The sequence below is a fragment of the Chaetomium fimeti genome (genome assembly GCF_033439085.1).
Source record: "Chaetomium fimeti strain CBS 168.71 chromosome Unknown B0H64scaffold_8, whole genome shotgun sequence".
NCBI lineage: Eukaryota > Fungi > Ascomycota > Sordariomycetes > Sordariales > Chaetomiaceae > Chaetomium > Chaetomium fimeti.
Window position 1 is genome coordinate 119,470 of NW_026944336.1, and position 23,570 is coordinate 143,039.

The following is a 23,570-nucleotide window of genomic DNA, read 5'->3' on the forward strand; positions in this document are numbered from 1 at the left end:
GTCGTGAGCAGAATATCCACTTTACGGCTGAGATGAGGTTGCCTATCGAGGCTATATGTAGGCCTCGCCATATCTTTTCTTTCCCTTACCTGCCAGCTCCAGGAAGCGGGATACGATACCGCTACCATCCACCATTAAACATGCTTTGTCATGGATTCAAATTCTGGAGGCGTTTCCTGTAGCGCTGAAGTCGCTATTGAACACGCGAAGCCGAGTCAGGCGAAAACCATCAGGTCTGTCATGCCAGTTCTCGTCTACGGTCCGGTCAGTCTCCGTTTTGATGACACGTTAGTAGTTCGGATCACTTAGCATCCGTTGATATATAACTCGGGGTCTGCACCAATCAACCTGACCGTGTGTCACACGATATTCCGGTGGCTCCGGCCAACGCTGGCTATATAACCTGGCCACGCACGAGTTATCCGATGTCTTGCAGATTGTCGAAATCCTTCTGCTGATCATTATGATGCATGTGTATGGCGTAGCCGCACGTGAGAAGATCCACGGGCCGACTAGCTTGTCTAATCTGTGGTCAGGGATCCAAGCCAAGCAAGTATAAAGTCTTCGCGGTTGGTGAGTCCCGACCTACAGATCTGTGCTCAGTTCGGGCCCAGTTTTCTCAACTCGCATCTTCGTATTATTTCTCGAGCAAGGGATTCACAGCCTTCGGGACGAGCCATCGGCAAGCTGCCCTGGCTGCCAAGGTGATGTGCTTGCTTACCGGTTCTGCTTTCCTCCATACGGAAGGTCGATTTATGACGGAACGACTTGAAGATCGGGCCCGGGAGCTACATAGGTTGCCCGAAGCCAAGAATCCCAGACACGACATAAGACTCGTGCCGGCTGCGGGCTTAAGAAATCCGGAATTAGTAGGAAGAGGAGTGCAGAAATGATGCAGGGAATAATATCATCGAGTTCGGCAGGATGCCGTCGGCGATACGACAGTACCACCACTCCGTCCGCAGGATGTCGGGTATGAATGCACAACATACGCAGAGATTAGTGACGTGGTGTAAAAAAACCTCCGGGGGCAGAGCCTAGGCCACTTTGCAGACTGTAAAGCCCTGGTCGACACGTCGGACTCTGGCTTCTGAGTTGCGAGCAGTTGCGAGGAGGACGACTAAATACCACTCATCAGTCACTTAACGCCGCTATCTGTAATCAGGGCTCACGGGTTTCAGGGCTCCTTCTGCATTCCAGTGGCGCCTGACAGTGCGCATCGAGACCGCGGTAGTTTTTGGACAGATCATTGGACGGGGGACGGAGGCCGTTTCATTTATCTGCAAGCCCCCCGCTCGCCCCACAAAGTAGGATGGATGGGCACAAAGCGTGACAAGCCACTGACGGTGACCAGTTGGTGCCTTGAGCCGGTCGTGTCGTGACCACAAGCCAGGGGTGTCTCCGGGGTGTCTCGTACAAGAGCGGGGCGGGAGCCGACATGGAGGCCATGCCGCTCCCCTTTTTTCCCCCTTCACGCCCTTCACACCCTTCACACACATCGCTAACCCCGGCCCCCCCTCCCTGCTTGCCCTCACTTTCCCTCCCGTCGATCCAAGTAAGGGCGCTTCCTCCAGTGCTCGGCGATGACGGAATCGGCCCTGAGACGCCCGTACCTGTACATTCATATTCATCCGGCTTATTTTCGCCGCCCCCAACCAACTTGTTAAAACCCCCATCCAGCCCTAAAAGCTTGTACATACGTGCGGGGCATGTGAGACGAGACAGTGCTAGCGACGAACCTCTGCAGATTCCGAAGTCCGTGTGTGTTACTTTCACCCGTGACACTCACCCCCTTTTTTTTCCCCGCGAGTCTGAGTCGGATCCGGATTGAGAACCCGAGATATTTTTGAGAGGTTGGCAACGGTCGGCGCCATGTTTATTACACTCCGGACATCAGGAGCGCAAAATGAGGCGGGAGGAGGGATGGAGCAGGTCGTGCGACGCAACGCGGGCCCCAACGGTGTGAAAAATCGCGTCCGTCCTACCCGACGCCCAGCCTGTGTCGCGTGTCAGACGAAAAAGGTAAGTCCATTCTAGGTAATCCTCCCATTTGTCACCCGAAAACACCCAACTCCCTAACCCACAACATCCTCGTTGTCACTCACTGGGCATCTAACGATTGCATTCTGGCCCCCCCGTAGCTACGGTGCACTGGCAGCCCCCGCAACTGTGACCGCTGCAGAGCCAGATTAGTCGAATGCGTCTTTCCGGGGAATAGTGGCAGCCAGGACGACCACCGCACGCATTCGTCACGGCCTAGCAGTTCCTCCAGACTCGAGTGGCAGAAACTGTCGGAGGGGCCTGTGAGTGTGACCCAGCAGCAGGGCGATCTCTCCCGCGACTCCACCTCATCGGGGGATGGGGCGGACGGGCCGACCCTAGATTCCTCATCTGGGTTGCAGCAGCAACAACAACAACACCAACAACAGCAGCAGCATCAGCAGCAGCAGCAACAACAGGCGCAGCAGCAGCAGCAGCAGACGGGTGTCACAAGCCCGATAGCCCCGGTCGGCGTTGATACGCTGGAGGGCGACTTCTTCGACTGTGAGTTTTTCCCTTTGGGGTGGACCCGGTGGACCACGCGGATCGGGCGGACCAGGCGTGTCAGGCCTGGGCGATGAAGCTGACAACTGCCGCGGCTGCAGACGTCATTGATGGGTTAGACATCGATATAGACGATCTTGGCCAAGACGGTGCCCCTGTCGGGGTTCGGCCGAGCGTAACTTCTCTCCATAGCGGAAGCAGTGAAAGTTCGGGCTATCAACCGAACAAGTCCCCCCAAGAGCCACCCTACGACGCCCTGGGATCCTACTTATCTGGCGCCTTGGCCGCCCAAGGAAAGTGCTCCGTCACACAAGCACAGTCCCAAACGGCCCCCGAAACGACTGCCCAGGAATTACCGAGCATGCTTGCGCTGGACGCTGGGCCGCTATCTCCGGCCCAATCTTGGGCCTTGTCGGGTGTCCCATCCCAGCCAAATCCGAATCGGTCCGGCTCACCGCCATGCTCGTGCCTGAGCGACCTCGTCCGCGTCGTGCAGCAGCTCGACGATGACGAGTTCCACATCACGACCATGTCACTGGACCAGGTCCTGCAACTCCAGAAATGGCTCGTTTTCCAGTGCTGCAAACCCCTGGACTGCCCAAAGTGTCTTGACCTGTCGACCATCCACACGGTGCGCCTCATCCTCTGCGACCGGCTGACCGAGATGTTCGAGTGCATCCACAAGCGCGTCAAGAGCGCGAGCGCCATCCTTACCGGCCAAAACAGCGACGCCAGCAGCCACTCGGCGTCATCGCAGTCACCCGACTCCCACTCGTCACACCATTCTCTCCACTCCACAACGCAGCCCCCAACCGCGGCAGTTGGCTCCGGCCCGTTGCCGGCTCAGCTCTTCTGCAGCTCCTCGGGCCGTGCCGCCAACACGGCCGCCTGCAACCCATTAATGTTCTCGGACGAGTTCCGAAACCAGTACTCCGACGAAGAGCAGGTTCACATGATCCGCGTGCTCTTGCGGCTCCAGATTAGGAATTTCCAGAAACTCCTTTTGCGAGTCGAGCGGACCAGCCAGACGGTGGCGAACCAGGCCCGCCAGTCAAAGGTCAAGTCGATGATGGTACGCCTTTCGAAGGCCGGGGGGGATATTGAAGGGGCCTTACGTATTGTCTTTCAAGCATTGTCGATTGGGTGAGTGAGTGAGTGAGCGGGTGACGAAAACACGAAGAGGAAGGCGTTTGAAGGGGGGCGTTTAGCTGTGTATATACTTGGATGGAACTCGACCCTCACGCCCCTACGGCTCTCTTCTAGACTACGTAGATTGCTGTACATTAGCACATCTGGTCAAAGATCAACATTTAGTGGTTCCGAACTTGAAAACCTCAAGGTTGCAAGACATCCATTCATTCATTCATTCGGTCAACTTTGTCCTATCTGCAGGTCTTGTCCTACGGAAGCCAGCATTCTCCCACCAACCGAAGCAGGTCACAACATTTGGCCCCCAATCTCTTCAATGCCCCCTCGCGTTGGCACTGTGACACGGCCATGTCGGCTAAATATTGTGTAACAAGACCCCATTTCGGATTCCCAATCTGGTTACATGCTCCTTTCCCGCGCCCCTCACTGGCTCTTCGGCTTGAAGATCGCCGCCACGTTGCTCTGCGCAGTGAACCAAGTACCGTTCACGGTCCACTCCTTATCACTGGCCAGGCTGATGTCAAAGTTGCGGTACAGCTCGAAGACGACCTTCCACATCTCGAGAATGGAGATGTTCTTGCCAATGCAACCGCGGGGGCCGGCGCCGAACTGTTTGCCTAGTTAGACCATCTGATGATACCACTCCCAGTAGCCGGCCGGCATGATGCCAAAAAGGGGTATGGTAGGGGAATCTTACCGTGAACAAGTTCCGCTTCATCTCCTTGATCCTAGCCTCATCACCATCGATCCAGCGCTCGGGGCGGAACGAGTGGACATCCTCCCCAAAGACATCCTTGTTGCGGTGCAGCACCCACGAGTTGACGCCCACGACCGTGTTCTCGGGCAGGTACACGCCGTGCAGCGTCACCCCTCCCTTGGGGACCAGCCGCTCCAGGATGAAGCCCGTCGCCGGGTGGATCCGCATCGCCTCGTTGATCACCGCCGATAGGTACGGCAGCTTGATCGCCTCTGCGTACGTGATCGGGTTGGAGGCCAGGCCGTGCTGCTGCGCGTGCGTCATCTCGTCGAGGAGGCGCTGGCGTGCTTCGGGGTACTTGCTGAGGTAGTAGATTACGGAGGAGAGGGAGACGGCCGTGGTGTCGGAGCCCGCGATCACGTTGGTCGTGGTGATGGCGATGACTTCGTCCAGGGAGAGGGACTCTGGGTCGTTGCGGTGCGTGTCGAGCAGCTGGTTCAGGATGTCCTTGCGCGGCACCGGGTTGCGCTGTCGGTCCTCGATCTGCTGGAGAGAGAATTGGAGGACCTGGTTGGATTTCTCGACCGCGGGGATCTTGGCCAGGAAGGGGTTGCCCAGGAGGAACTTGTGCATGTAGGGGATTTGGCCGATCTGAACACTGTAGTCAGCTCTCTGTCTCTGGCAAGTCTGGCTCGGGGGGCATAAACGGGTGCCTTACGAAAGAGACGTAACCAAGGATGCCGCCGATGGCAGCGATGATGTTGTCCTTGTCGGTGCCCGACTCGAGGAAGCCGAGATCCTTGGAGAAGTTGATCTCGCCGAGGACGTCAAAGGCAAAGTACTGCATCCAGGCCACGGGGTTGACGGGGTTCTTGCCGCCGTCTGACACCTCGCGCAACCGCTGCACCAGCACCTTGATGCACTTGTTGCAGTACTCCTCGAGGCCGACCACGACGTCCATGGAGAAGGCACGGGCCGAACCGCGCTTCAGTTTGGCGTGGTACTCATTGCTCTGCGTGGTGAACAGCGTGGGCAGGAACTTGCCCCGGTAGACGGCCTCCGCCAGGGGGAAGAAAGCACTCTGACAGCAGCATTAGCCAAAGTCTAATCCGGGCTAAGGTTCCATGCTCACCTTGCGATAGACGTTCTTGATGCCGTAGATGGTCTGCATGCTCTCGGGATCCGACACGGAGACGTGATTGGGCCCGATGCGCACGATGGGGCCATAATCTTCATGCACACGCACGTTCTCACGGTGCATGTTCTGGTTCCATGTTGCCCGCAGTTTCCACAGGCTAGAGAAACTGGCCAGCCACGGGCCGGGGATGTGGCGCAGACCTGTGCGGTACTTGGTCCAGGTGAGGTTGGTGATGAGCAGCGCCAGGAGGGTCGTCCAGGGGTGGAACTGCACCCAGCTCCAGCCCAGCTCGAGCACACCGAGCTGGTCGGCCAGGCCGCTGTTACCGGTGACGGTAGCGTTATTCATTGGGGGTGGGTGGGTTTGGGTCAGGTATCTGATTCGATGGTCGGCTCCGTTAACCGAGACGATAACAGCAACAACGAAGCATTAGTCTCGAATTTATCAGCATGTGTCTCATTTGCTACAGGCAGCTTGATCGTAGTTATATCACGGTCAGAAATTACGTAGGTCCTGTTCTCACCAGCGCTAGGCTCCGGTCTAACCACTCTACAAACCGTAAGCCACCCTTTCGCCTTCTTGACCGAGATCTCCCCGCTCTTTCCAAAGGGAAGCAAACCAGCCCGGGCACATCTACCGCATGCAGTAGTCACTACCTGGGTAGTTACTGTACGAGTAGTTGTACTTTCAAAGCAGGTATCAGGCTGCACGCCTGCACGAGCGGGAGAAACTAGGAAGGTGGCGCTCCATTTGTAGCATCTCGGCGAGCTGGGGTACCTGCTGCATGGTGGCAGAGTCCGGCAGAAATCGAAAAGGTTAAAAAAGGGCGAAAAAGATCTCAACGGTCGGAGTCTCACCATCGGACCTCGGTCCCACTGCTTCAAGTGCTTCCCCAGTGTTACCCCCAGGCCCGAACATGGATCTTCGGCATAAACCCACCCACGATCGATCAGATCGCGCCGGATGCGGAAGTCAATGTCATTGGTGAGGTGGCGAGATGGGTGGTGGGTCTTTCACGGATGCAAAGTCAGGGGTAAGGAAAACCCCTGACTTTCCTAAAACGGCAATTCTCTCGGGGACCCAAATTGGGAATAGTGTCCGAACTCAATGTACCTTTGTACCGCCCCAAAATGTTACAGATTTCTAATCTTGCTGCTGAGAAACCATCTTCCCAAAGGCCCAAAACGGAAATATGCTCGGAACCCAAAACAGGTATAGGGCACAGGATGAACTTCCGGCGGCAACTGCACAAGATACCGGCAATGGACTCGGCAGGCCCAAGACGTTCTTGGATTATAAGGCAACCTGAAAACCCAAAAACGGGTTATGGCAGTCAGTGTAAGTAGGTATGGGCTACCCATTATGCTCATGATACTCGACTAGGAACTCTCGGGTACGTAAAGTCACGACGAGGATTCCTAGTGACTACCACATAGCTAGCTACACACATGTACAAAAGCCCGTACGAGATGCCTCAAAGGGCACCATAATTAAACCACAATAACTCGAGAACCTTGATTCAGAAGTTCAGAACTGCACAGAAGATTGCCTCCCATGTCTGCCCCTACCAAGACCCAAAACTGCCTGGTGCCGTACGTCGACCTCGAAGCCGTCCCGGCCGAGGTCGCAGCGGCCATCACGCACCTGCCCTACCGGCGCAACATCTTCTACCTGCTCGGGCACTCGCACGGGTCCTTCCCGCGGCTCATGAGCGTCTACGCCAACTTCTTCGACGGCACCCGCCGCATCCTCCCCTTGCTCGACTGGCAGCTCGTCGTCCTCCGCATCTCGGCCGCCCTCGACGCCGAGTACGAGTGGGACGTCAACGCCCCCGTCGCCCGCATCAACGGCATGCCCGAGGAGAAGTTTGCCGCGCTCAAGCGCAGCGCCGGTGGGGGTGCTGAGGCGCTGGCGGAGGAGGCTGTCTTCACGGAGCGGGACAGGGCTATTCTGCAGCTGGTGGATGAGCAGCTTGTCACTTATACCAACACCGAGGAGACGGTCAAGAAGGCGAAGACGCTGATGACGGTGGAGGAGCTGGTTGAGGTCTACATTGTGCTGGGTGTCTATGCCCTCATTGCGCGAATCACGAAGGGATTGCGCATCGATTTGGACGGTGAGATTCCGGGATTGGAAGACCACTTGAAGACGGTCGTTACGCGGGATTGAGGGCTAGATTATTAACACATTAAGTTGTATTGGGGGCGCTCAGAGTTAGAATGACTGTTTTGGCCCATTCAAATTTATTGTGGGAATCCTCCTGGGTGATAAATGAAAGATTTGCAACAGTCCCATCCTCTTGCATCGTTGGGCAGAGACAGATCTGGGAGTATTACTAAGGTTCGAAGGAATAAAGACATGTTTGACGATTCAGGGGTCCAACTTGTGCCTTGGCGCTTGATTACCTGATGCAGTTTGTTTGAATAAGCTTCGATTGCCTCTTTGGGAATGTGGGTAAGCTTGACCCTGTCTCATTGCGAACAGGCACAGCAACTATCGGCCGTCACTCGAGCTCTCGGGTTTTTTTTCCTTCCTCAACAGATGCCCAAAGGCCGATTTCTAAGCCCAAAACTGATTTGCAAAGGAGTTTGGGTTTCAACGCGGTCGAGATTTGCAGATCCATTTGCTTTGTTGGCCACTTTCTCCCCCAAGTGCCGTCTCCTTTTTTTTTACTTACATCTTCATCCCCATCCACGGCAGCTTGCCTCTCTCGAGTTGCAAACATTGAACACCTCCCACCCGGCATTGGGATCTGAAACCAGCTAGCCAAGCTCTTAGCGGCCGCCTTGTGAATCTTGAAATCCCCATCCCATCTTCCCACCTACCCACCATCCAGCAGACCAACTTCGACGCCTAGAGACCCTCGGGTCGACCGCCCCTATCATGTCCTCCGGCACGACATCCATTGGGGAGAAACCCCAGGATTCCTCAAACGACAACAACTCAGACTCCAAGCTCGAATCGGGTGTGCCCACAGACACGGGCAACGAGTCCGGTGATGCTGAAGAAGTATCCCCGAGACAAATTCACGGTGTTGTGGTAAGAGCTATCCGACGTGGGGTGGCGCATCTAAATTCTTACTGACCTCGATGGACGTATGCAGTGGGTCTTGGTCGTGATTGCAATTCTGTCCAGCATCTTCCTTTACTCTTTGGACAACACCGTGGTGGCCGATATCACACCCGCCGTCGTCAATGCTTTCGGTGACGCGTTGAAGCTGCCGTGGCTGTCTGTTGGGTGTGTATGCCCCTTCCAAGGGATTATGGGAGGACCATTTCTAACCAGGTCTATCTCGCGTCTAGATTCCTTCTCGGTGGTGCGGCGGTCGTGCTCCCTTTTGGCAGACTGTTTGGCTTGTTCGATGCGAAATGGCTGTACATCCTGTCAGCCCTCCTCTTCAACATTGGTTCGGCCCTCTGTGGAGCTGCCCCCAACATGGATGCCCTCATCATCGGGCGTGTCCTCGCTGGTATGGGTGGTAACGGCATGTACCTCGGTGTCATGACTCTGCTGTCCGTCAACACTTCCGACCGCGAGCGCCCGGGCTACCTCAGCTTCGTCGGCCTGGTTTGGGGTATCGGCACAGTTCTGGGACCTGTGGTCGGTGGCGCCTTTGTCGAGTCGCCGGCTACCTGGCGGTGGGCCTTCTACATCAACCTCTGCGTTGCTGGAGTGTGCGCCCCGGTTTACCTCCTCTGGATCCCGTCTTTCAAGCCGCGCCGGGGCACCAAGTCTCTGACTCTGATGCGCGAGTTCGACATCGTCGGCACCGTGCTGAGCATGGGCGCTATTGTCACGCTGATCATGGCCACCAACCTCGGCGGTGCTCTGTATCCCTGGAACAGCGGACAGATCATTGCGCTCTTCGTCGTGTCCTTCGTCCTCTTCATCTCCTTTGGTATCCAACAAACCTACACCATCTTCACGAGCTTGACAGGGCGCATCTTCCCCATCCAGTTCATGAGAAACTGGAACGCGGTCCTCCTGTTCTGCTGCGCCGCCGCTGTCAACACGGCCGGCTTCGTCCCCATCTACTACGTGCCGCTCTACTTCCAGTTCACCCGCGGTGACAGCGCCATCACAGCCGCCGTTCGGTTGCTCCCGCTCATCTTCGTGCTGAGCGCCGCCATTCTCGCCAACGGGCATCTCATGGCTCGCTTCGGCTACTTCCAGCCGTGGTACATCTTCGGAAGCGTCCTCACCTTGGTTGGCGGTGTCATGCTGTGTATGTGCTACCTTCTACCCCAAAGAATCCTAAGGAATAGTACTAATGGTCCGCTATCTAGCTCGCATCTCCACCGAAACCCCAGAGGGTCAGATCTACGGTTTCGAGGTCCTGGTCGGTATCGGCACCGGTTGCTTCATCCAGGCCGGTTATGCCGTCATCCAAGCCGTCACCCCCCCTGAGGACATGGCCTATGCCATCAGCTTCATGATGTTGGCGCAACTGGCTGGTATCGCATTGGGTCTCGCCATCTCCGGCGCTGTCTTTGTCAACGACGCCATTGCCAACCTCGCCGCCGTCTTGCCCAGTGCCTCGCGTGAGCAGCTCCAGATGGCCATCTCCGGCACTAGCGGCGAGTATCTCAGCTCCTTGTCCGCCGAGATCCGCTCAGCTGCCACCGATGCCATCGTGGCCGCCCTCCGCAAGGTGTTCATCCCCGTTTACGTCGCTGCTGCCTTCAGCTTGGTGCTTTCCGCCCTGTTCACGGTATGTCCCTCCCGTTCCAGCCGGGTCTATCAGAATGATGCTGACTGCGATACATAGAAACGGAAGATGTTTGGCGATATCGTTGCCATTGCTGCTTAAAGTAGTGATGGTTTGGAAGGATAATAGGACAACTATACAATGCATCAAATGGGGAGTCTGGAAGAATACCTCTGTTTGTAGATTGACAGACAAGGTGCAGTGAAAAGGCTTCATGATCTTGAGATATCTCGGCGATTCTCGTCCATTCATTATTCGTTCAGGCCAGGTCAGAATGTAGAACTTGTTTGCATTTAATAATCAATTTAATGGAGTGAAGAGTTCAACATCGAGCTAGGCCTGCAGTGTAACGTGATAAGATGTGATTCACTTTGCAGCCTACGTGTATCAGTACTTAGGAACTAAGTCTCAGCTAGGTACCTAATACCTACCTACCTAGGTAAGTATCTCGCATCTCACTGATCTTGCATCCTTCGTATCTTGCAGCCGATCTTTGTTCAACCATCCATTACGCTTAATTCAACTTCCACACCGTCTTGACATGTCCAACCTCCTTACCACCCGCCATCTGAACCGCCGTTTTCAGCGCCTCCTCAACTTCTCCCTCACCCGCCTTGCCCCAATCCACAACTTTCACCGTGGGACGCTTTAGCGTGCCATCGATAAACATGCGCGCCGTCTCGTATATGAACTGTTCAGCGCGGACACTGCCCATCCGCTTGAGGTGTTCCGACCCTCGGAACGGCAGGAAGCTCAGCTGGCGGGTGAACAAATGCTCTGTCGTCACCGTCACACTCGCGGATGGACCGGCAAGCAGACCCACGAGCACGAACTTGCCACCCGGCGCCAGTGCTGACGCCAGCAGCTGCCCAACGTGACCGAAGACGCTGTCGAGCGCAAGCACAATGGGCTCCTTTGGCAGCAGTCCGGTCACAGCCGTCCCATTCGGAGTCTTCGACGCCCTAACCTCCAGCTCCGCCTCCAGCTCGGACTCACTCAGCACGGCATCCGCACCCAAGGCAAGCAACTCCGCCTTGACGCCCGCCAACACCGCCTCATCCCGATCACGCACCACCAACACAACACGCACCCCGCGCTTCCTCGCCAGCTGCACCAAAAACTGGCTTACCCCACTCGTGCCCGCTGACGCGATCACGCAGTCGCCCTCCCGCAGCGGCGTGACGTTCTCCAGCAGCAGCCGCGCGATCAGCGCGCCCGACCGGATCAGCGCCGCGTCGATCGGGTCCACTCCGCCGGGGAGCTTGACTAGCGCGCTCGCGGCGAGGACGGCGTGCGTGCGCCACGTGCCGAGGCCGAGATCCCGTGGGATGACCAGGTCGCCGGGGGTGAACAAGGGAGTGGTGGAGGTGGTGATGACGCCGCAGCCGTCGAAGCCCGGGATGGGGTGGGAGGTGCCGTCTGGGAGGGGGGCTGTGTGTTTGGGTTGGATGGGGTAGCGGCCGGCGAGGACCATTAGGTCGACGCGGTTGACGGGCGCGGCGAGGAAGCGGACGAGGACTTGGCCTGCTCCTTCTTCGGAGCCGGAGGAGGACGAGGAGGGATCGGCGGCGGTTGAGGCCGAGACCGAGGAGACCGAGGGGATGGCGTGGCTGACGAGCAGGGAGGGCGGAGTGGTCGTGCCAGGGGTGGCGGAGGTGGTGTATACCAGGGATTGCGCCATCTTGGACGGAGGGGAGGGGACCGAGGAAGTCCGTGCAGCGGTGAAGCCGAGAGAGACCGAGAGTGACCAAGGGTGCGTAAGCGGTGCTTTGGGGGTGGTGATTGGCTCGGGCGAGGCAGAGGGATGGTTGGGGCGGGTTATCGAGGCATCCTTTGTGTTGAAATGGCATGTATATACTCGCTAATGAAGTCTCCGAGTCAAGGTTGGACCGTAAAGCACATTTCCCATCGTGTCTGTCCCGTATTCTTCCACCCCCTAAAGAAGCAAGCGTGTACCCGCATGCCCGCGGCAAGATCGATTGCGTGCAGAATTTCCTGGTTTGTCCTGGGATCTCCGAACACTTGCATCGGTGGTGCTGCACGATCCTTAAAAGGAGGTGCATGGGTAGTGCCAAATCTGGCCTCGGTGGTTGCCCGGTCTTGACCTTTTCCGAACAAGGAAGCGGGACGTCCCGTATTCCTCTCCCGAGGTGAGTGAGCGGCGATGTCCGAAGGGGTGCGACTATCCACTCGGAGTTAGGGCCTCGCAGGCGGCTCAAACAAGGTTCAGAACAGCCGTTGCACAAGGATTTCGCTTATTTATGCCTATCCCATTGCCCGGCTGAATAGCCGTTGTTTCTACCGAATGCGTATCTGCAGCTGCATCTAAGTGGCACCGTTCCCCCGCATTGGCCAAGCTACTTGTATGTATGTACATAGACTTGCATCAAGCAACACACACCGCTGCGGCGTTGTCACCCCCCCGAAGGGTGAGTACCTAAGTAGCACGGATGCAACCGCCGGCGGACTTAGACCTGCTTAAGCCTTGACCTGGTCCCTCCACCGAATCTGGGTGACACCGTCGAACAGGGGCAGCAGCAGCACGTCAACGCGGGAGTCCTGCACCAGGCCAGAGTTGAACTGTTCCAGTGCCTCGCCGCAGCTGAGCCAGTAAGGGCGCACGTGGTCGTTGAGCCACGGGGCGCAGTCCGGACCAATCGAAAGGCCGCGGGCAAAGACTGTTTTTGTTAGCAATGGAGTTACCAGATGCGAGGGGGAGTGGGGAGCGTACCGTTGTCGCAGAGGATGACGCCGTTGGGAGAGAGGAGCTTCTGGTCCAGGATCGTCTTGACGTATCCGGCGTAGCCGTCCTTGTTGGCGTCGACGAAGATGAGGTCGAACTCGCCCGTCAAGGTTTTGAGCGTCTTCTCCGCGGGGCCCTCGATCAGGGTGACGCGGTCCTCAACCCCGTACTTGGCAAAGGCTTCGCGGGAGGCGGCGATCATCTTGGGGCTGTACTCCAGCGTCACAATCTCGGCCTTGGTGTCCTTGGTACCCTCGTACCAGGCCAGTGCGCTGTAGCCAGAGTAGCAACCAATCTCCAGGACTGAGTAAGGCACGGAGCATTAGCCTGGTTCCGGGTCGTGCCATTCCGCTGCCGCGTGGCGGAACAAGCGTGTGGGGGAGTGGGGGGGTTCATGCATGTCCCCGTGTAGAGACGGGATGAGACGGGATGAACAGAAAGAGGTAAGTGTACGTACTCCGCTTCGGCTTGCGGTCTCTGGCAGTGAAGATCATCCACGAGCCCTGGAGGCAGCTCGACATCTTGTCGGCATCGGGGAAGCGGGTGCGGGTCCACTCCCAGTGGTCGGCAAGGGTATCAGGGATGTTGAGGGAGCGCTTCTCGCAGTAGTCACTGACGCGGTCCACCTTCTCCTCGTCGAAGGGAAGAATGCTGCCGAGCATGTTGGGCGATGGTTTGATAACACGGGATAATCTTAAAGTGTGATGATATGATAATCTGTGGCTGAGGCGCAGCGACAGTTGTATTTGCAGAGAATAGATGATAGAAGGCTTGTTGAGTTGATGACTTGAGTTGATGACTTGAGAGTGATGAGGTTGAGATCACTTACAACTGCTGAGGACAGGATACTTATAGTTGGGTCATAGAGCCTCGAAGCCGTATATCTTCTCAATTCCATTATGTCGCCGAGAGTGAATCTGGTAGAATGAGGTGTTCCTGTCTCGAGATGCTCGGGCTATTCCAGCTTGGCCAAATTCCCCAGCCGGGCGCCGAGCATGCATCGCCATGTCCGGTCCGGTCCGCAGAATGCGTCCATGCTTCCCTTGAATTCCCATCGCGGGAGCACGTTTCCGTTTAGGGATTGACAATCCCAGTACACCATTTCAGGCTGAAGTGGGTAGGAGAAGTGAGCATGGGGCCATTGGCTCCCTATGTCGACATCTTACAGCGAGAAACTCACCCGTGTAAACCTTGAAGTCCACGATCTGGCAAGTGCATGATTGGGGAAGTCTATGAAACATGCTCCTCGACTGCCACATGCCTGATTTGGAGAGGGCCGGCCCGCGAAAAGCCAAGATGCAGTAACTGCAGGACCGTTGTGTTTAACAGCTGAGCCGCAGGGCTGCAGATTCCCTCTTCGAGTAGATACCAGTCAGCTTGGATGTAACACTGCGTCTCTGAAGGAGCTATATCCTTGAATTCGCCCTTCATGTCACAGGACTTTTCCTTGATCGGTACCTAAACGGGTTGAAGCCCGTAAAGGGAATCGGTGTTAGCCGGCAGGATTTCTTTCGGGCCGAGCCGAGGAATTCATGGCTGGGTCGAGATTCAACCTCAGGTCTCCAAGTTTCGTTGAGGTTGGAGGTTGGAAGTAGAAACTGGGATTCCAAAGTCCTTGATGTCGTACGTAGGATCTAAACATGAATACATCCAACGCTTCAGTATCCATGTAGACTTCCAAGTACATGCGTTATCCTGACTTGAACCCGAATGTGTTGGTGCTGGGTGCGTAGTAGTAGTAGAAGCCGTTTAGGCTACCAACGACGACGCCAGAGGTGGGAAGACTGGTCCGAGAAGAGAACAAATCCTCGATAGGCAGACCCGGATTCAGTGTCAGATCCCTCGTAAAGTGTGACTCGGCGCCGTATGGATCCCCGAGATGAGAAATGAGACGTATCCCATATAAATCCGTGGAATAGGCGACAGTGACACGCCTCATGTCATTTTACATCCAGTTGAACGCCACTCTTTGGTCTGATATCTGGCCCATGTTGTAACCACTCTTCTTCCTACGCGAACCGTGTTCTATCTATTCACAATGCGCAACCCTCTGGGGCAAGAAAGCAAGCATGCGTTTCTGGCTACTCCCCCTTCATCACCACCGTCCAGCATGACTATGATCGATCAGCCTGTTGATGATGGCTGGTTGGACATCGCCAAACAGCCCCACGGGGCTACCAAGGCGTTGAAGCAGGCCAGGTCCCTCCACATCACGTTCAAGCAAGTCACTAGGGCACTTTCGACCCTACGCGGCATCGACACGGATACCGACGCGGGAGGACGGTGGGCCTCAGACAGCAATGAGATCGAGTCCGAAATCGAATGCACTCCTGTCCAACAAGAGCAGCTGCGGCGTGACCCCGATGTCGCGAAAAGACCCACCGTCGTCCGTCTAGACCTGTCCACCGACATAGTCAAGAGCTTCGACCAACTCCATGAAGCGTGGCATGCTCTGGCCCAACAGCACCATATCCTACGATCCACCATCGTGAAGGAAAAGAACAATGACGACTTCGTCCTCCGCATCTTCAAACGGCCGAGAAATGTACGGGGTGGCTTTGACGCCAACTTTGAACATATCCACACCTTTGGCTTCCAGGGGCCCGCGATGCTGGTCGTCGAATGGGCGAGCTTTGCTCCCCATGTTACCCTCTGTCTGCCACAACTCGTCGCGGATAGCACCTCGTTGGGGCATCTTTGGAGGGACTTCCTATCTCTATTGTCGGGTTGGATCCCGCCACCGAGGCTCACATTCCCACAGTACCTGAGCCTAGCCACGAGAAAGACCAGCCAGGAGTCCGCGAACCAGTTTTGGGACAAGACACTCGGCTCCCTCCCCGACCTCGTCCTTCACTCGTTTCCCCTCGAACGGCACCAGATCTCCCAAACCACTCGAGCTACCAGCCCCGTCTCCATCAGTGGATCCTCCCTCCGACGATGCGCGAAGCAGCTCGGCGTTTCCGAATATGCCGTTGTGTATGCTGCCCTGGGTTTGGTGCTGGATCGCCATTGCAACCTGGGAAGCGAGGTACACGACATCGCCTTCGTAGCCGAGGGAAGAAACAAAACCATCAAGGGTCACGAGTCAGTCATAGGCTACATTGATCAGGAATACCCGCTCAGGCTCCAGATGAACCCCGAGCTCACTGCAGCTGCGGTCATCAAGGAGGCCGACCGTCTCAACACGCTGTCGGCAACACATGCCTTCTTTGCTGGCTCGGAACTCTTGGACGCCGTTTCGACAATCGATTTCAAGCTTTCCGTTCTTGTTGGAGACGAAGAAGCTCTCCCAGCCGCTTTCGACCCCAGCAACCGTCCTATGGGTATTGCGGTGCAGATCAGCCATGCGGTATCCATCGTTGCGCAGCACGACACGGCGGTCCCGGTTGAGAAAGTCAAGGTTGTCCTCGATCATCTCACCATGGCACTCTCGGAGATGGTCAAGCATCCCAACTTCTTCATCAGTGAGATCGAGATAATCTCCGCTCCGGAACTAGACCTCATCCTCGAGATGGGTATGCCTCTCACTATTCCTTCTCACGATAACGTCCAGAAGCTCTTCGAACGCCAGGTTCTCCTTACGCCCGACGCCCCTGCCCTGCAGTTCGAGGGGAACCGGCCTCTGTCATACGATGAGCTGAATCGCATCGGCAACAAGGTTGCTCGACACCTGCCCGTCGGTAGGGGCTCCTTTGTCCCCGTATGCCTCCAGCGATCGGCGAACCTCATCATTTCCCTGGTCGCCATACTTAAGACAGGGGCTGCCTATGTCACGATAGATCCCGACACGCCGCAGGAGAGAAACAACTTCATAATCGAGGACGTTGGAGCCCAAGTTGTGATTGTCGATAAAACCACTGCAGGCCGGTTCCCGGGCCGAGAGGTAGTCATCGAGGAGCTCATCGCCGAGTCGGTTAGAGCCCAAGACACAAACCTTGACCGGGTCTGTGACCCCAGTGACCCCGTCTACGTGATTTACACATCCGGGTCGACGGGAAAGCCCAAGGGCGTGCTTCACGTAAGTAAATGCCGAAGCAACGAGCTCGGTCATCCCCGTGGTGTTTCAACAGTGCTAACCGTTTATTTCCCCAGGTTCACTCCTCGGCCACATCCGGTCTGGCAGCCTTCCCGACGCTGCCTGACCTTCGTCAACTCCTTTTCCACAACCCTGTCTTCTCGGCAGCGCAGCGGTCGGTGTGGTCGACTCTCAAGCAGGGAGGCTGTTTGTGCCTTGCCAGCAAAGAGAACCTCACTGTCCACATCGGGCGCACCATCAACCAAATGGAGATCAACGTCATTGACGTTACGCCTTCGACCGCGCTCCTCCTCACCCCCGGTACTGTCCCCTGTCTCAAGCGGATGACAGTTGCCGGTGAGCTGATCAACCCTGCTCTCATCCCGACTTGGGTCAACGAGCTGGAGCTGCTGAACGCTTATGGCTTGAGTGAGAACACCCAAGTCAACTGGAGACGCGAGATGGTACTCGGTCAGAATCCGCAGAACATTGGCCGCCCGAGTGATACGACAACTTCGTTTGTGCTCGTTCCGGGTACAACCCGTCTTAGCCCCCTGCTCGTCCCAGGTGAGCTCTGTCTCGGCGGTGACCAGCTCGCGCTTCATTACCTCAACCGCCCGGAAAAGACGGCCGAGGCTTTTATCGACAATCCCTTTGGCCCGGGCCGTTTGTACCGGACGGGCGATATGGTCGTTGCCCACGAGGACGGGTCTATCGAGATGGTCGGCAGGATTGACTTCCAGGTCAAGATCAACGGACAGCGTGTCGAGCCTGGGGATTCCAACACCATCTTGCAGACCCATCCCGATGTCTCCAACTCCAGTGTCGTCGCCTCTGAGATTGCTGGCCGCAAGTCTCTAGTGGCTGCCATTGTTGCTAAAACAGGATCGGCGTTGGAGTGGCCGCGCCTACGGAGCGAGCTCAAGGAGCTGCTGGCCCAACATATCCCCAGCTACATGATGCCCACCTATTGGCTCTTGCAGACCGAGCTGCCCCTGAACGTCAACGGCAAGGTCGATATCCCGCGACTCACAAAAGACGTCCAGCGTCTCGACAGAGAGTCACTTTTGCGTTTTTCTACCGATAGTCACAGCCAAGGATTGAGCGGCACCTCCCGTGACCAAGGCACTGCGCACCTCGCGGAACCTGCACGGAAGCTTTGTGATATCCTAGCCACTGTCTTAAAGCTGACTGGCGCACGTATCACCACAAGCGACAGCACCTTCCAGGAGCTTGGAGGGTCTTCTCTGGACGCTATTCGTGCCTCGACCAAGGCTTATCAGGACGACATTGAAGTGTCCGTGGCAGATATCCTTCGACTACCCCTGCATGCCTTGCTCGAGAAAGCAAAGGTGTTACGAGGGAAGACCCACACAGATGTCCCTCAGTTCTCGTTGCTGCCACAGAATGCCAGCGCGAGGAAGAGAGACGACGTCGAAGACGCATATCCCACCACCTCGTTACAGGATAGCTTCTTGGCCGACTCCCTACGAGGAGGGTCGACCTATGTCTACCGCCGCTACTACCGCTTGAACGGCATATCGGCCCAGAAAGTCCGAAAGGCGCTGGGGAGTCTCATCTCGCGTCTTCCCCTCCTCCGGACAACCTTTATCCTGAACAAGACATCCTTCCTCCAACTGGTCAGGAAGACCGTCCCCGCCTTATCGTGGGACAACTTGCCACACATGACGGCCCGGGAGTATTCAGCGCTCGACAAGCAGTCTATGGAACTAGGCGGCAACTTTGTGCATTTCGCCAGTCTTCGGGACGGCGTTCTAGCCGTTACTATGCACCATGCACTGTTCGACTACTGGTCCAACAACTTCCTTATTGACGACTTGTCGAACGTGCTGGGCGGAAAGCCGCTTCAACAACGGCCCGCCTACGTCGATTTTGTGAATCACACCCTGAAGTCACAAACAACGGAACAGGAACAACTCAAGAAGTTTTGGCGGGACAAGCTCGACGGCGTGCTGCCGACCGTCCTAGGCCAGACCACGTCAGAGAACGTGGTTGTAGAGGCGATCCTCGCCCAAGATGTTCAACACATCGCAGCGTCACACAACGTCTCGATCGGCTCTCTCATCTATGCCGTATGGGCCGTTGTCCTCTCAATGCACTCGGGGCGAAATGATGTCTTGTTTGGTGCCACGCTGTCCGGCCGCGACGTGCCTGTACAAGGTATTACCGATATGGCTGGACCGACCATTGCCACGGTCCCGTTCCGTATCCAGCTAGATACCGACACGTCCCTTGTCGACTTGGCCAGGACCATTCAAGACGAGATCTGGGATATTGCGCCCAAAGCCCAGTTTGGGTTGCGCAATATCATCAAGGAAGCGAACTTGACTGCAAAGCACTACGATACCCTGGTCAACGTGCTCATCAAGGACACAGATAAGGTCGAGTCAGCGCGTGAAAACGGTCCGCTCGTGCCCTGTGAGCCTCACGAGCCGAATTATGTACCTGATCACACCATGCTCGAAGCAGAAGCGATGACCGGGAGCGGCCTGAGATTGCGTCTTCTTTCCGGCTTAACACATGCTAAAGCCTCTCTAATACTAGGCAATGTGGCCGAGACCGTCAAGGTCTTTTTAGAACGACCCGATACCCGCATCGGCGACATCGTTCCAACCTCAGTAGAGGAACTCAAGTTCTTGGATTCCCAGTCTAGCGTTCGTCCTACCGAGCCTGGTCTGACCGCCGTCACCCTTGTCGATAGGATTATCGCCCAGTACCCCGAGAAGACGGCGCTCCAGGAGTTGTCAGACACCACACGCAAAACCGCGCTGTCTTACGGACAGTTTGGTGATGCCGTCGACCGCCTAGCGCGTTACCTGCGAACCAAGGGGGCCAAGAAGGGAGATATCATCCCTATTTGCATGCGCAAGTCCATCAACACCCTCGTTGCCGTGTTTGGCGTCCTCAAGGCCGGCGCTGCTTTCACCCCGCTCGACCCCAAGAACCCTAGGGACAGAAACGACTTCATCACACGGGACGTCGGCGCCACTATTACGATCACTGATAGCACACACGCCGACGTGTTTGAGTCGTTTACCGGTGAAGTGATCAATCTCGACACCGTCGACACAACTGGAGATATAAACACGTTTGCGGGCGAACTCCTGGAACCTTCGGTGCACGATCTCGCGTACGTCATTTACACGAGCGGGTCGACGGGCCTCCCCAAGGGCGTGGAGGTGCACCACGGCGCGGTGGGAGCGTCGACCGAGGGCATGATCGAGGCCTGCAGCATCGACAACCGGTGGCATGTGCTCTGGTTCCTGAACTACGTCTTCGACGCGTCCTATTTCGACGTCTTCACCGTCCTCAGCTCGGGCGGCACCATCTCCATTGCAGACCAGGACACGTTGATGCAGGATCTCGCGGCCTGTGTTAACGCGTTTGGGGTTGAGCAGCTGATGATCACCCCGACCATCTCGAAACTGATCTCTCCCGAACAGGTGCCTACTCTGAAGGCGCTCCTAGTTTGTGGTGAGCCCATTACCCCTGAGGTTGCCAGTGTATGGGCGACACGGATGGATGTGTACAACGGATACGGTACGTTGGTGTGGATTTACAAAACCCTTTGTTGACCCCCGTTTCCCCCTTTTCGCCCCCCAATCCCAATGATATTTGTCCTAACTGAAGACATAGGACCCACTGAGGCCACAATCCTCATGACCGTGTCCAAGGTTGTGCCCGACGGCAACTTGAAGAGTGTCGGGTACCCGTTGAAGGCGGTCAGGGCCTCAATTCTCCACCCAGAGCTGCTGGTCCCTGTTCCGTATGGTACCGTGGGCGAGCTCTGCGTCGGCGGTGACCAGGTTGCTATCGGCTATCTAAACCGACCCGAGCTAACGGCCAAGGCATTCACAACGGTAGCCGATGGTTCACCAATCTACCGCACTGGTGACTACGCCCGCTGGCTCCCGTCCGGGGAGATCGAGTGTCTCGGCCGAAGGGACAACCAGGTCAAGTTGAACGGCTTCCGCATCGAGCTCGGTGAGATCGAGAACACCATCCTGACCCAGGCAGCCGACATTATTGAAACATGCGTTGTCAGAGTGGCCGAAGTCCAACGCAAGAAGCAGATCGTGGTGTACTACGTACCCGTTGAGAAGCCAGACGCAGAGGTGGGGAGCAGTAACATGTACTCCACCGCCGTCATCGACCCAGCAACGATCGTCGACCGGCTCCAGTCTCTAGCTCACTACATGATGCCCAAGGTATTCTTGCCTCTCAAGAACTTCCCGCTTCTCGCGTCTGGCAAGATTAACCGAAAGCAACTCGCCGGGCTCGCGGAGGGGCTGGACCCCAAGACTATGGCAGGCTACTCTAGCACGGCGCCGGTGGCAAACGGGAAGATCGTGGATGACTCGGAGTTGACCGAGGAGGAAAGGACACTGCGTGGGGCATGGGCCGAGTTGTTTGAGGTTTCGCCAGAGACTATTGACCCGAGCGCGCTATTCTACCACTACGGCGGTGACTCGATCGCTGCCATCAACCTCGGCAGCATGCTCCGCCACCTCAACTTGTCTCTGTCTGTCAACGACGTTGTCACCTATCCCTCCCTCAAGGAACAGGCCCAGCGACTCAAGCCGGTCAAGGCGCCCATGACGTCCGCCCTGGCGGTCAAGCTGGAGGTGAACCAACTGGTTAAAGACAAGCTGCAGGCATCCGGCCTGTCTGATGACGATATTGAGGACATCTATCCTTGCGGCCCCGGTCAGGTGGAGTTCTTGACGCAGGGTCACACCGAAGACCAGTTCTGGATGCTGATGACGGTGCGCCGTCTCCCAACCGGCTTCGACCTGGACCGCTGGATAGAGCTCACGCGGGGGCTCACCCAGGCGAACCAGATCCTGCGCGCCATGTACATGAAGCAGGATGACGCAGACCCTCTCAGCTGGGTACAAATCATCCTCAAGGAGCCTGTGATGGATCTGGCGGTCGTCGATTGCCAGAGCGGCGCCGACTCGGAGGAAAAGAACAAACTGATCCTCAACCACTGGGACCAGCGCTTCTCCATCGGCCGGCCCTTCGTGCGCTACCTCGTCCTCCGGTACCCTGACGGCAGCATGGACCTCGCCACCAAGCTCGACCACGCCATGTACGACGGCACACTACTGCGCATCTTCGACGACCAGTTCGCGGCCCTCCGCGACGGCCAACCCATGCCCGTGTCCCCCACCCCCTTCCGCACCTTCGTCGAGTACACCAACCAGCCCGAATTGCGCGACCCCATGCTCTCCTTCTGGAAAACCACCCTCGCCACCCCCAACCCCTTCACCTTCCCCTCGCACATCGCCCACCCCAAAGTCAGCGCCGTCGCGCTCGCCCGCACCTCCATCCCCGTCAACGCCTACGCCCGCACCGCCGGCGTGACCGCCAGCATCGTCTTCCAGGCCGCCTACAGCATCCTGCTCGCGCGGCTCAGCAACTCCCCCGCCGACGTCACCTACGACTACCTCCTCACCGGCCGCAACGTCGACCTCGACGACCCGCAGCTGATCAACGGGACGTGCGCCAACTTCTTGCCCTTCCGCGCGCGCATCAACAGCGGTGGCAGTGGTGGTGCTGGCGCGACTGATAGCAGCGTGCAGGCGCTGCTGAAGGATACGCAGTCCGGGTTCTGGGCCATGACGGAGAACGGGTCGGTCGCGCTGGGCGATATCTACAAGCACGCGCTGGGGGGCGTGGATCGCGCGGCGTACGGGGCCAAGACGCTGTTCTTGTTCCAGCCGTTTGAGCCGGCGCCGGCGGAGCAGGATAATATGCGGTGGATTGTCATGGCGATGAGCAAGGTGACCATGTACGTGAATTATGCGGTCATGTTTGAGGTGTTTAAGGATGTGGATGGGGGGCATAAGCTGAAGATGGGCTATGATGGGAGGTTGTTCACGGCGGAGGAGGCGAAGGGGGTGTTGGAGACGTATCTGGAGATTGTGCAGGATATTGTGGATGGGAGGAAGACGGAGGTGAGCGAGCTGTTGGGTTGACTCCCTCGCCGTCGGGATGGGTGGTTCAGATTGTTCGACGGCGTTGTTGGTTGTGTGTGGTTCTTGCGATGTTTGTTTCCTTTGTATATAAATTTGCTGCTCTCTTTCTGAACGACTACCCTATGGACTCGGAAGTCCCTCACTCATTACAGCCCCGAACCCTTCAATGGTTCGAACAGTAAAGGGAAGAAAGAACAGAAAAAGAAAAAACGAAAAGAGAAAGACATGGGCCATTTCCTTTCCTTATTCCTTAAATATACCTCATGAGACAAATCCATTACCAATCGCAAGGAGCATCATACCAATACGAGATATTGCATTGGAAGTCGTCGGGGACCTCGGACCGGTACCTCATGCAACGTTTACCCTGCCCGCTGAATCGGAAGTGGGATCTCCTGTTTGACCAATCGATGCAAAACTCAACCAACCCGGGGATGGGCAAAATCCTACAGCCTTCGTTGAAGTTGAGGTAGCCCCAGCCGTCATCCTCCGTCAGCCAGGACCCATTGCTGTCACAGCTCGTGAGAATACAACATGTGGCGATGAGGGTAGCGGTTTGACGCGTAAGTTGTCG

At 56.7% G+C, this 23,570-nt stretch overlaps 8 protein-coding genes across 8 annotated transcripts; 4 read left to right on the forward strand and 4 right to left on the reverse strand.

Moving 5' to 3' along the window:
- Positions 1 to 373: 373 nt before the first annotated feature.
- Positions 374 to 1,774, reverse strand: B0H64DRAFT_239406 (uncharacterized protein). The gene is made up of 4 exons (XM_062799822.1): positions 1,173 to 1,774; positions 993 to 1,120; positions 722 to 843; positions 374 to 521 (listed from the first exon to the last, which is right to left on the reverse strand). Exons 1-3 carry the CDS (start codon positions 1,674 to 1,676, stop codon positions 789 to 791), a joined length of 687 nt encoding a protein of 228 aa, XP_062655230.1. The 5' UTR covers positions 1,677 to 1,774; the 3' UTR covers positions 374 to 521; positions 722 to 788.
- B0H64DRAFT_407887 (uncharacterized protein) lies at positions 1,426 to 3,910 on the forward strand. The gene is made up of 3 exons (XM_062804587.1): positions 1,426 to 2,022; positions 2,142 to 2,544; positions 2,646 to 3,910. Exons 1-3 carry the CDS (start codon positions 1,873 to 1,875, stop codon positions 3,689 to 3,691), a joined length of 1,599 nt encoding a protein of 532 aa, XP_062655231.1. The 5' UTR covers positions 1,426 to 1,872; the 3' UTR covers positions 3,692 to 3,910.
- Positions 3,911 to 4,116: 206 nt separating this feature from the next.
- B0H64DRAFT_468386 (cytochrome P450) lies at positions 4,117 to 5,876 on the reverse strand (the record flags this gene model as incomplete). Its single annotated transcript, XM_062807748.1, has 4 exons — positions 4,117 to 4,302; positions 4,391 to 5,041; positions 5,109 to 5,471; positions 5,523 to 5,876. 4 exons carry the CDS (start codon positions 5,874 to 5,876, stop codon positions 4,117 to 4,119), a joined length of 1,554 nt encoding a protein of 517 aa, XP_062655232.1.
- A 1,206-nt stretch (positions 5,877 to 7,082) lies between these two features.
- On the forward strand, positions 7,083 to 7,697 carry B0H64DRAFT_329982 (AhpD-like protein; the record flags this gene model as incomplete). The annotated part of the gene is made up of 1 exon (XM_062800906.1): positions 7,083 to 7,697. One exon carries the CDS (start codon positions 7,083 to 7,085, stop codon positions 7,695 to 7,697), a length of 615 nt encoding a protein of 204 aa, XP_062655233.1.
- A 714-nt stretch (positions 7,698 to 8,411) lies between these two features.
- B0H64DRAFT_377316 (major facilitator superfamily domain-containing protein) lies at positions 8,412 to 10,338 on the forward strand (the record flags this gene model as incomplete). The annotated part of the gene is made up of 5 exons (XM_062802525.1): positions 8,412 to 8,567; positions 8,632 to 8,765; positions 8,831 to 9,753; positions 9,815 to 10,239; positions 10,297 to 10,338. The coding sequence occupies 5 exons, from the start codon at positions 8,412 to 8,414 to the stop codon at positions 10,336 to 10,338; spliced, it is 1,680 nt and encodes a 559-aa protein (XP_062655234.1).
- Positions 10,339 to 10,750: 412 nt separating this feature from the next.
- On the reverse strand, positions 10,751 to 11,917 carry B0H64DRAFT_377317 (uncharacterized protein; the record flags this gene model as incomplete). Its single annotated transcript, XM_062802526.1, has 1 exon — positions 10,751 to 11,917. The coding sequence occupies one exon, from the start codon at positions 11,915 to 11,917 to the stop codon at positions 10,751 to 10,753; it is 1,167 nt and encodes a 388-aa protein (XP_062655235.1).
- A 797-nt stretch (positions 11,918 to 12,714) lies between these two features.
- Positions 12,715 to 13,641, reverse strand: B0H64DRAFT_329978 (S-adenosyl-L-methionine-dependent methyltransferase; the record flags this gene model as incomplete). The annotated part of the gene is made up of 3 exons (XM_062800905.1): positions 12,715 to 12,914; positions 12,968 to 13,282; positions 13,437 to 13,641. The coding sequence occupies 3 exons, from the start codon at positions 13,639 to 13,641 to the stop codon at positions 12,715 to 12,717; spliced, it is 720 nt and encodes a 239-aa protein (XP_062655236.1).
- Positions 13,642 to 15,017: 1,376 nt separating this feature from the next.
- Positions 15,018 to 22,996, forward strand: B0H64DRAFT_468387 (uncharacterized protein; the record flags this gene model as incomplete). Its single annotated transcript, XM_062807749.1, has 3 exons — positions 15,018 to 16,997; positions 17,072 to 20,555; positions 20,652 to 22,996. The coding sequence occupies 3 exons, from the start codon at positions 15,018 to 15,020 to the stop codon at positions 22,994 to 22,996; spliced, it is 7,809 nt and encodes a 2,602-aa protein (XP_062655237.1).
- Positions 22,997 to 23,570: the final 574 nt, after the last annotated feature.

What these genes read in the sequence shown, in the direction of transcription:
- B0H64DRAFT_239406 (XM_062799822.1), bottom strand. Translation starts at nt 1,676, where the DNA reads ATGGGGGTTTTAACAAGTTGGTTGGGGGCGGCGAAAATAAGCCGGATG. An exon ending in CAGAAGGAGCCCTGAAACCC is followed by an intron (nt 1,121 to 1,172) that starts GTGAGCCCTGAT and finishes AGTGGTATTTAG; the next exon opens with TCGTCCTCCTCGCAACTGCT. An exon ending in ACCACGTCACTAATCTCTGC is followed by an intron (nt 844 to 992) that starts GTATGTTGTGCA and finishes TTAAGCCCGCAG; the next exon opens with CCGGCACGAGTCTTATGTCG.
- B0H64DRAFT_407887 (XM_062804587.1), top strand. Translation starts at nt 1,873, where the DNA reads ATGTTTATTACACTCCGGACATCAGGAGCGCAAAATGAGGCGGGAGGA. An exon ending in TCGCGTGTCAGACGAAAAAG is followed by an intron (nt 2,023 to 2,141) that starts GTAAGTCCATTC and finishes GCCCCCCCGTAG; the next exon opens with CTACGGTGCACTGGCAGCCC. An exon ending in GGAGGGCGACTTCTTCGACT is followed by an intron (nt 2,545 to 2,645) that starts GTGAGTTTTTCC and finishes CCGCGGCTGCAG; the next exon opens with ACGTCATTGATGGGTTAGAC.